Below are 10,815 nucleotides of genomic sequence, written 5' to 3'. Positions count from 1 at the left end.
AGAATTAATTTCAGGCAAGCTCAAGTATGAGTTCAGTTTTGCCTAAAACAGTTTCCCTGCACATTTTGAAAAAGGTCTGCATCGTCATACCTCATCTAGTTCCTGTTCCACTGCTGTGTAAGACTGAGCGCTTAATGCCAAACACTCTTACTAGGGATGATGATGTGATTTGTAAACGAATCTAAACTTTAAAATGCAATTTTGGAATTAAAATAATTGTTCGGCACAGTGAAAGGAGCAAATTTATTTAACTTAAAAATCAAAAGTTCCACATCTAACGAGCTGTCTGAAATTCTTGACACGAGAGAAAGCATTTCCATATGAAACATTGTATTTACAACCATAAACATGATCTCACCATTTGAACTCAATGCTCCATCAAACATTTACCTTGATCATTACATTACATGTGAATGGCAGATCTGGTTTCAGCTGTAATGGTGGATTGTATCACACAGATACTTCCGAGTAAAAATCACCAATCACGTAGGAATCCAGGATTGTTCCGTCTTACAGTCACCGAAGTACAGACTAACCAGAGCCTCGTTGGCTGTAGTACAGCTACTGAGGCTCCATGAGGAGGTTTTCAGCCTGTGATAGCACCTCTTTATTATTTCAGGCAGTCTGTGGCCATCATTTCCTTTACAAAACACACGCTTCAGTGAAAGAGAATGTTCTTGTACTTGGTGTTGGGAATCTGATCTCTGCTCTTCAGCCTCCTCACTGCTTCCCTCATATGCTTGGGCTGAAGTGGTGGTGTGTCTCCCCACTTCTCACAAACGTCCAGTGCTACAAAGACAAATTCGTGCATTACATGTCTGCAGGGAAAAGTCCATGTATGTATTCATGTTTCACTTCTTGTGTGACCCTTACCCTCTTCAACTATTTCCCCAGCAAACACCTTGGAAATACCAGACATGGCTATCACCACATTCTGGGACACTGAGGATCCTGTTATGGATTGAATCAGCTGACAAGATAATAAATAGACATGAAGCCAATAAAACAATTTAATAGATTTTAAAACGCGGTGCTTATACTCAAAGTGCTTACCCTCTTGATAGCAGCCTTAGGAAATGCGGAGCGCCTGTACATTTCATAGCGATTCAGCTGTTCTTCAGAAAAGGATGACACCAAAACCCTTAAAAACAAGAACAGTTGGGGAAGGGGTGATGTTTAACACAATCAGAATTTAATAGGAGATTTTCTGTAATTGCATGGTCTTCTGCTTGGTTAAAAAGTGTCCATCTTACTGCATTTTTTGTATTTCGTCCTCATCAACCTTGTGACGCTTCTCCTTTTTCTTCTCTGGCTCCACCTTCAGTCTTTTGGATTGAGGTTGACCTGAGGTCCCTTCTTCCTCATCCTCTCCAGCTGCTAAATCCTTTACAGAGGAAGGAAAATATCAGAGTAACCACAAACTATGAGATGCCTGTTAAAAAAGGAGTGTGTGTGATTGTGTGCACCTCCAGAAAACCCTCTGAGGAATACAGACATCTTTTAATTGGGCTGTGTGAAAGTTTCACAACACGTACCTGATTTCATACAGACGCTCAAACAATCTGCGATCAATTTAGTAGCAAAGGCTGACACTAGCTCGTGAATATTGTGGATCACTTAACAAAGAAAGAGCTACACTGACCAGCAAAAGCATTAAAACAGTTTTTAGTTAAAATAATTAACATGTCAAACAGAGCCAGAAAAAAAAAAAAAAAAGCAAACTGAATCCCTCCACTTTCCTCTCATGAAGGGGGAAATTATTGCGGGGTTGTTGTATTATACAAAACCTGTAAATGGTTTTATCTCTTCGGCTGATTCTGTATATTCCTGCAGAATTGATAGAAGCAAAAGTGTAGTGAAGGTTGGACTTATATTTTTATGTTAAGTATGTTTGTGTAAATGTCTGTGTAAAATAAATGTTATTATAAAAAAAAAAGTTTGGACTTATATTCTCTAGAGAAAAACACCGTTGTGTATGATTTCTGCAGTATGATGTCCACATAATCAGGTGTTTTCTGACCAATTCAAAATATCAACTTAAAATGTGATCGTATGTCAGTGTCCACAGCTAATTTACATTATCAATAATATACATTATCCCCAAGTGACAAAAAAAATTGCCGATTTGAAGCAATATGTGTTCACATGCTATTTTAATGATACTCTTTTGTTAATATATCTTAAATACTGTCACGCTGAGGGGAGAAGCAGCTTAATAATCCACATCATTTTTATTGGAACCACTTAAGTATTTGTTATTTTTAACTAAGCAATTGACTTCACAGACCAATAAGTTATTTTTTTTACCAGGGGGAAAAAAAAAATCATCAAACCGATTGTCTCAAGTGCCAACTGGAGTCAGCAAGCTTCACGTCCACTTACAGATTTAACGTCCTGCTTGGTCTGATCTTGAGAGGTCGAGTCTTGAGTTTTGTCAGCGGCCTTAGTTGTTTCAGATCCATCTTCAGGTTCATCGGACTTGGGATGCTCCTCGTTGGCAGGACTTGCTCTTTCTGGAGCTGTCTCTGGTTTGATCCGTGCAGGGTCTGCCATTGTAGCGCAGTCCCGGTTACACTTAAGTTACAGCTTCGGTTCCTGCGAAATGCGAGACAGCTTTCTAAATAGTAATCGCTGCAGTACTTCGGGTATTAGCAATAGCTAACGTTAATCCATTTCACCATGTGCAATACATGAAGTGGTAATTTCTAAGGAAATTACAGGAAAAAACTATGCAAGTTTGGTGGACGGAAACGTTTACGTACCTTCTCTGTAGGCAGGCGTCAACAAAGCAACCAGTAAGCGAGCTGTGATGCCAAAATTTGATTAGCAATTGTTGCTATTAGGCGCAAAGCCATGAAACGTTAGCAGACCACAGTTGTATTTTCCCCCTTCCTACACTGAGTAACCAGTGTTACTATAAAACATAATATGAATGATTAATTATCCTCACTGCAGGTCTATTTTCCAGCTGCAACAAGTCTGTTAGCTCGTTGATAACAAGTTACGATTTCCGTTTCCGTTTTGAAGGAACTTTATTAACACGACGGCAAACGCTTTTTAAATCGGCCAGTTCGGGATATTCATTCAACCATTCGTCAATTCTTTCACCCAAAAGTATCCAAATTTGATATGTGACTTTACTCATTAAATATCACATATTATCTGGACATCTTGGAAATAAAATGTAATTTTCAGACAAATCCGAAATGTAATTTAGCGCAAGACCAGCATCTGGCTCTCGCGAGAGCTGGTAGAACCCACGATGCTGGCTGCTGCTAGTTGGTTTGGGCTCACTGCAGTGCAGCTGACTTCATTTTCTATTTGGATGAACAGAAATTTAAAGGAATCTGTTCGTGAACCGGTGAATTAAAGTCTGACCGACGATTTAACGTTCAAAACGCTTCCAAACGAGGTTTGGCACATGGCATCACAGGTGACCACGCCCACTTCAGAGACCTGTCTGATAAGGATCTTTCTCAACTCTAATGTTTTGTTTGGAGCTTTTTTATTATTATTATTTTTAAATCAGGTGTAGAATAATACAGCAGATACCGTAAAAGTAGACTTCGTGTACTGTACTTTTGCACTTGTGATGAATGGATGAAAAAAATGAAATGGACTTCAAAGGATTTATTGCAGGCGTACATTTCCACAGGGAAAAAAATGTTTCATGTTCAGTTAACTTATAGAAAAATCTTGCTTGTTAATGTTAATTTTTTTCGAACGGAAAAACTAGTCACAAGCGATGAATGACACAAGACCTCCTGTCGACAGCATCAGTTCTACAGCAGAATGCACAAGAGGAAAAAATGTTAAGCCTATAAAAAAAACAGAACATTAATCATCCATAATATCTAAATCTCAAATACATGTTAAGTACGTTTATAATCGATGCTGTATTTACTCCAGTGTTCAATGTCTTTCTTGCAATTCAGTAAATGGGACTGAGGCAATACTGACAAAGTATGTTTCATCTTGAATACACACACAAATACACATATATAAACGTTTTTTTTAAGACTACTCGTACTATTTACCTCGTAAAGCACAAGTCACAAACTTTCCTCATTTGTCTTCTCTCACCGAAGACACTGCTGTCATCTGAGAACAGGTTGTTATGAAATGTTCCTGTTCACACCCTCAGAGGGAATTTGACACAGTTAAGCAAAGAAGCCTGCCAGGGATTTGCAATGATGCTGCCTATTATTGCTGACAGTCTCGTTAATCTGTGAAATTTGGTGCCACACTAGAGTCTCTAATTTATACTAACACTTAGAAGACAATGTCCATGAATTAACAGTGGATAATGTGATATTGTTTTGTGTTTTGAAAAAGGCTTTCGTGCCCAATGAAAGTGGTTTAGGCACCATCTTGCTTATGCCCGTCCACCTCCTCTCCCGAGCAGCGAGGGCGGGGGCGCTAGGGGTCGTGTGTGTCTGCAGGGTTTCGAATTGGAGATGCAGAAAGAAAGGGCCGTTTCGAGGAAGTGACGGACGGCGCTCAGGGGACTGGTCAAAGGAAGTTTGTTCGACGGAGGAGCCGTGCGGCTGAACGAAACTTTTCCCCCCCTTTAGCGCCAGCGACACCGTGGATCGGGACGGACGGATACAGCGGCGAAGGGAGCTTTTGTTTCCTTGCCACATTTTGGGCACTGAGGAATAACTTGACTGGGAGAAAAAGGGGGTCGCAGAGGAATTTCACTCCCGTAACAAAATCCCGTGTCCTTCTCTTCCCCGCGCCTCCTCCGAGTCTTCAGGGATCCGCGATGGGGAAGGAGCAGGAGCTCCTTGAAGCGGCGCGCACGGGAAACCTTGCCGCTGTTGAGAAGCTTTTATCCGGGAAGCGACAGTCTGCTGGCACCGGCAGCGGATCGTACGGGACCGGTGCGAGCGGCAACAGCGGCGGCCACGCCGCCTCCTCTCATACGCTCTCCAGCCTGCTCAGGTAGGTGTTGGGAAAAAGGAGGAAGACCCGATAGACCCGTGAGGAGGGCGAAGCCAGACTAGCCAGCATTGTCTGATATTGGTCATTGTTGTACTTCAGTGTTGTAAATATTCAACTCGTTTCGCTGAGTTTTCTGTTTATTGTTTTGCATTGCCAAACAAACCGAGCCAAAGCCAGTAGGAGCTGTGGTGCGCTTCTTTGTTAGCTCTCAGCTCTGTGTGCCTGCCAGATGTACTGTAAAGTGCACACACGGCTGGTAGACTATTATGCAACTAAACTGCAGAAATCCTCAACATATTCCACAGTCTCTTTAAAAATGGCACAAATGTATTATTGATTGCCTCGACGCAGTCTAGACTTGAACTCACACTGGTGTACATTTGAAAACGCACAGATTTAAGAGCCAAACTCCTTTTCAGACAAATAGTATGATGTTTCCATATCAAACAGCATGTAGCCGTCTCTGCTTAGCTCAGCTGCTTGCAAGCTTGGTGGATTTTGTTTGACTCAGTGGTCACTGGGGGGGAGTCCTTGGTGAGGTAAACACTTGATGTGGTTTTCACCTCCATGGAAGCCCTATTATGTGAGGGGTCTGCAGGACATCCATGCTTCCATCCCTCAATGCGAAATTCATTCACTCACTTATCCCTTTTGAATTTTGATTTTTAAAATTTTTATTTTCAAATGACTTAAATCAAACAACAGTCACACCTGTCCTGTTTGCCCACGTCACACGTCTTCCGACAGATTCTCGGGTTAATATGTCCGATTTGCAGGCTAAAATAATACATGAAAAAAGCTTTTTTAGTAATGTATTAGTCCTGTCATTAATTATGTACCATTGCATCAAAATCCTCAGTGTATTATGAGGAGGCAGCTGAGTTGTGCCATCCTAATTTGGGCATATGAGGCTTGCTGTGTCATAGGAAAGAATATTGTTCAGCATAATAGATCTGATAAGTACAGAGTTTAATTTTGTCCCAGAGAGATCATATCTGAGTTATTGGCTTGCCACCACAGCATTGTTGACTTGTCTTGGGCTCAGACGTTTTGTTATGGATCTATGTGATGTTCTGTGCAATATACCCAAACTTAATACAGCTCTGTCGCAATATTAAGACCTGCCAAGCAAGAAAAGAACAGCCGTTGTTGGGGAAAGAACCTGCTCCCTCAGGTTATATGGGCTTCTATATGTCTGCCTAATGAGAAAGATGAGACATACCTCAGAAATATGTTGAGTCAAAAATTGTGGCCGCTTAAAGTGCTACCTTTTATGTCTGCATCCTCATTTTAATGCTGAGCGAATGCAGGTGAACATCTGTCAATCAAAAAATAACCTAATCCTGCAGTGCAGATCTGAGGGTGCAAGTGTTGCAGTAAAGCACAAGCATCAAGTGTAGACTGCACAGTGTACTCAATGTAATTACATTAAAACCTCGCAATCGGAAATCCAATTCTGAGATGTCATGAAGTCGAGACACGCTCTCTCCCTCACACATTTGCGGGCAGACTGGAGAGCCCGTCGTGGTTTCAAAAGCCTGTTGCATGGGGACACTTGAGCTTATGGGACAAGCTTAATATTATTGACCACAGTGCAGTGTGTGGGATTGTCATTGTGTATGACATTTGATACTGTTTGCATAACCAAATGTCAGGATGTGTAAGGGCATCATCGTGAGTTATTATAGTGCTACTTTTGTCCCCTTTGACCCTGCATCGCTGTGTGGCTTTTAGCTCAGTTTATTAGGTATAAAAAAATGAGTTTATATTTATTTATACCTTTGCTACACGGTCATATAGAATTGACATAGATCCGTAGCCTGAATAACTAGCAATAAATAAATGAATAGTAATTACCAGTTTATTGAACAAATATACTGTGTATCAGCTGACTGAGCTAATCTAATCTGCCTCATTGCTATTCTTTAAAGGTGTGTTATGTGTGTTTCCACTAGATTTTTGGCGTTCTTCCTTTGGAATGGGGTACATGTCAAGACTTGCGTTGTTGTTAGAAGCAGGCTGTTGAAGAGCACTGCTCTGCTCAACGTCTTCTTTCCCAGGAGGCTGCATCCCTTTGGTTGCCATGGGATGGATATTAGACACTGACCCGACGTGTTTAACACCGTCGCCGCCCCAAACATTTGTTCCATGGTTCTCCATTAAAACCAAAATGAGCTGGGCAGGGCCTCTTTTAGGAGCGAGGTCATGTTGTAAACCCCCATGCTTTGAGTGATGCAGAAACATGCTTGATGAGTTGATACTTGAATTATTTATTCCATGTTGTGGCCTGCTTTAGGCTTTATTTAGGGCATACATGCTGCCTTCCTTCATTGCATTTTTTTTTTTTTGCAAAAACCCCCAGCTGGCTCAGTTTTTTGATCCCAGAGGTCTATAGGAAGAGGTCTTCACTAGCACTTCCTGGCTCAGGTTGTCCAAACATAGGCAGCTGCTGTGCTTAGACCGGAGGTAAGACAAGTCCCTGGCAGGGAAAGTGCCTGCCCACTGAGGGGAAATTAACAGAGGAATGCATGGAGTGCTGGACAGACGCTCTGAGAGCTTAGCCAGATGAGGGCTCGTCTCCCAGTTTCACAGCCATGTCCTTTGTCCGCCTGACAAAGCGTCGAATGATGGCTTTTCATATTCATATAAGTCCCCAAAGACCTTTTGGGGGGCTTTTCTATACTTTTTAGATTTAAAAAGAAAATTGAGCTGTCATTTGGATAGAATCGGACCACCTATTAAGAGTACCCTACTCATTTAGACTGGTTCCCTGTCGCCGTAGGCTAATAAATTTGTCTTCTACAGTATTTGGTGATAAGGAGCAGCTTAGATATTCATCTTTGATATACATGATGTGTTTTATTTCCTCTAAGTACTAGCAAGGAATACTTTCCTATCAGTGTGATGATTTGGTTCTCAATTGGAAAGGGTTGGGCACTGCTCCAAACCCTTTCATCCCATTACAGTCACAATTTCTGGCTGTCAGGCTGGTGTCACCTGAGAAAATATCTTCTGGATACTGTCGTTTATAACCCTCTGAACCCCAAAGAGTTTCTTGGCAGTTTGTGCATCCCATTTTGACTCACTGTGTGCTCATTTTCACTGCAGTGCTTCACCTTTATGGAAACCGCACAATCATGGCTTGGGTAGTGGACTCAAACTGACTTTTGTGCAGTAAAATACAGTAGTAATTTTGTCAACCATAAGGAAGAAATGATTAAATCTATTTTTACACATATTGAACTTTTTGCTTTTATAGGTGTTTTCAACAGTTTACATTTCCCTCACATCCCATTGCCTGCATTTCAGCTAAATGCTCGTCATGTGACTTACGCTACCATCTGAGTCAATCATGGCTTCCCAATTGTGCCGGGGAGCACAGAAAGTTATATATATTTACAGGAACTGGTTGGTGCAAACTATTTCTCTGGCAAAGGTTGAAATCCATCATCCATCTATTGTCTGTACCACATATCCGTTAAGGGTAGCGGGAGGGCTGGAACCTATCCCAGCTGACTTGGGGTGAGAGGCGGGGTTCACCCTGGACGGGCAACACATTTGAACAGACAACCATTCAATTTAGAGTCGCCGATTAACTTAACTCACGCGGCTTTGGACTGTGGGAGGAAGCTGGAGTACCCTGAGAAAACCCACGCAAGCACAGGGAGAACATGCAGACTCCACACAGAAAAGCCCCAGGCTTGAACCGGAACCTTGTGAGGCGACGGTGCTAACCACTGCACCACTGTGTGCCCAGGTTCAAATTAGTCATATAAAATAAACTTATGTTCATAAAGTTATTGCAGTTTTTGACTTCGATTTTTTTCTGATGGAAGCATAGGTTACATTTCATTTGTCATATACTTGAGTAAAAATAGAAGTACTTTTTCATCCTATTTTCTCAAGTCAAAGTAAACAAATCCAGACTCTTAAATGGAGTCAAAAATTAAAAAAAAAAAAATTCTACTTCACCTGTTGTGATGGCAGACATCTTCTCCTTCCTTTTTAATATGTTTTGGCAAATGGGAACCTATGTTTACATCCAATAAAATGACTTATGATAGAATTCTCAAAACTTTAATGAAACTCGTCATTTTGTCTGTCTTGCATCAAAATTAAAGCATCATGCAAGGTTTTGAAATTGAAGGAGTAGAAAGTACAGATATCTGTAGTCATGTACAAATGTAAAAGTAAAAAAGTTAAAAAAAAAAGGCTCACAGTGGGAATCAGATGGCCTCTAGCTGAAAAATCAATCACCATATCGTTGAAATCAATGGCCAAGTACAATATCCATAAGTGCATGAGCTGTAATTTTTTTATTTTTTTGGTAAAACTGAAACGTATCAGAACAACCCTTCAAAAAGAAGTGTTCCAGAGTTGCTTCAGCCCACAATTTATGGAAGGGAAGATGCTTGTTTTGGTTGAGACCCCAGCAGAAATCTTAATTTGAATTTACACTTCTTTCACCCCTAAATCTTAGCTGTGGTTCACAGCGTAGCAGCGATAACAAGCAAGTTTCTCCCACTGTGAGAGCTTTGGAAGGCATCAGGCAGGGCAAAACAGCACTCTTGGCTGTCACATTTCATCAATTTCTGACCTCTGAACTGAAAGAAACTCTAGCTGGTTCAACCCAGGAGGGAGCAGTGGTAGCTGGGAAATCTAACACTCCTGTGTTAGCATTCCAGGAGCATCTGATTTTCGGATGATCTGCCCTGTGTGTTGTGTTTATGGTCCATGGTTGTGTAGTCTAGGACAAAACACCCGGCAGCAGTGATGAATTCCACATATGTGTGCGTGTGTGTGTGTGTGTGTGGGGGGGGGGGGGGGGGGGGCAGAAGAAACATAGTGTGTTGCCATTTCTACTAGAATCTCAAAGTTGATAGAGAGATTTCTTTCAGCCAAGTGGGTCAGCTCTTGATTAGTTTGTCTCATAGTTGTCCCAAATATCTGCATTTTATAATATTCAGTCTACTATAAAATGTGTAGTGGTGAACAAACATGTCTGCTCCATCTCTATGTACTTCTCCTTTTGTAAGAAACTGCTGCTTGTTTATCAGACTGAAGCATTTACTGAATCTCATGTGCTTGTTTATGTGAACTCTATTTCACCCTACTCACTGTAAACCTTGCAACAACAAATGGACAAATGGAAAAGATAAGGCTGCTGAGGGTTGTGGTCTAGCTCTGTGTGTGGTGTCTGTCTTTGAACCCATTTATAGGGAGAGGTACCGTCAGACCCACCCAGTTGACCTGCGCAGGCCCGCATGTGTTAGCCGCCTGTTAGCAGCTCAGACGTCTCGTCTGTCTGACGGCTGAGGTCCTCCTTTCTCTCCCAAAAAGCTTTCAGCATTCTTCTTGCCCACCTGCTGGGCACTCACAGACCTCTGCTCCTCCTCTAGACTTCAGACACGTTGTACGTGGAGAGAATAATGGTGCTTCTCTCAGTACATTCATTCGGGAAACCAATCATCACAGATCTTTTTAAAACATGTAGTAAGTAACAATTTGCTTTGCTTTTGCTGCAAACCACATAAAAGGACCGTAAAGAATTCTGGAATGGATTAGCTTTAGCGTGACTAAGCAGATTGACAGCAGATTGTGCAACACACTGCAGCATGTCATGAACAAGGTGTGATGTAAGCCAGATGGTCAGAAAATATGAGTTACTGTTGTATTATTTTGCTGATGAGTCGTGTAGATTAACAGCAGCATTTAAAAAAAGCCTTCACCCATCACCCACATCAGTCAAAAGCTGGCTGTTATTTCTAGAAGAGGGTTGTCAGCATAACTGAAAATAACTGAGTGTCCGTCATCTGTCAATATTGTAGTTAAAATGGAACATCAGATTGCTTCTATAAGCAAAACTCTGGT

At 41.5% G+C, this 10,815-nt stretch overlaps 2 protein-coding genes across 5 annotated transcripts in view; one reads left to right on the top strand and one right to left on the bottom strand.

The window, feature by feature from the left end:
• Positions 1-63: 63 nt before the first annotated feature.
• Positions 64-3,042, bottom strand: taf11 (TAF11 RNA polymerase II, TATA box binding protein (TBP)-associated factor). Its single transcript, XM_086213534.1, has 6 exons — positions 2,763-3,042; positions 2,383-2,595; positions 1,254-1,384; positions 1,054-1,141; positions 874-970; positions 64-789 (listed from the first exon to the last, which is right to left on the bottom strand). Exons 2-6 carry the CDS (start codon positions 2,551-2,553, stop codon positions 659-661), a joined length of 618 nt encoding a protein of 205 aa, XP_086069660.1. The 5' UTR covers positions 2,554-2,595; positions 2,763-3,042; the 3' UTR covers positions 64-658.
• A 1,217-nt stretch (positions 3,043-4,259) lies between these two features.
• Positions 4,260-10,815, top strand: part of anks1aa (ankyrin repeat and sterile alpha motif domain containing 1Aa) — a 68,103-nt gene continuing 61,547 nt past the window's right edge. For all 4 annotated transcript variants that reach the window (XM_086213530.1, XM_086213532.1, XM_086213531.1 and 1 more), the window contains exon 1: positions 4,260-4,944. In XM_086213530.1, the coding sequence (XP_086069656.1) occupies positions 4,766-4,944 (179 nt within the window). In that variant the 5' untranslated portion in view covers positions 4,260-4,765. The remainder of the gene's footprint in view (positions 4,945-10,815) is intronic.

Source organism: Aulostomus chinensis, chromosome 9 (genome assembly GCF_037954235.1).
Source record: "Aulostomus chinensis isolate RoL2024-O1b breed Wild chromosome 9, RoL_Achi_v1.0, whole genome shotgun sequence".
In the NCBI taxonomy this organism is placed as follows: domain Eukaryota; kingdom Metazoa; phylum Chordata; class Actinopteri; order Syngnathiformes; family Aulostomidae; genus Aulostomus; species Aulostomus chinensis.
This window is presented reverse-complemented; position numbering and strand designations above follow the sequence as displayed.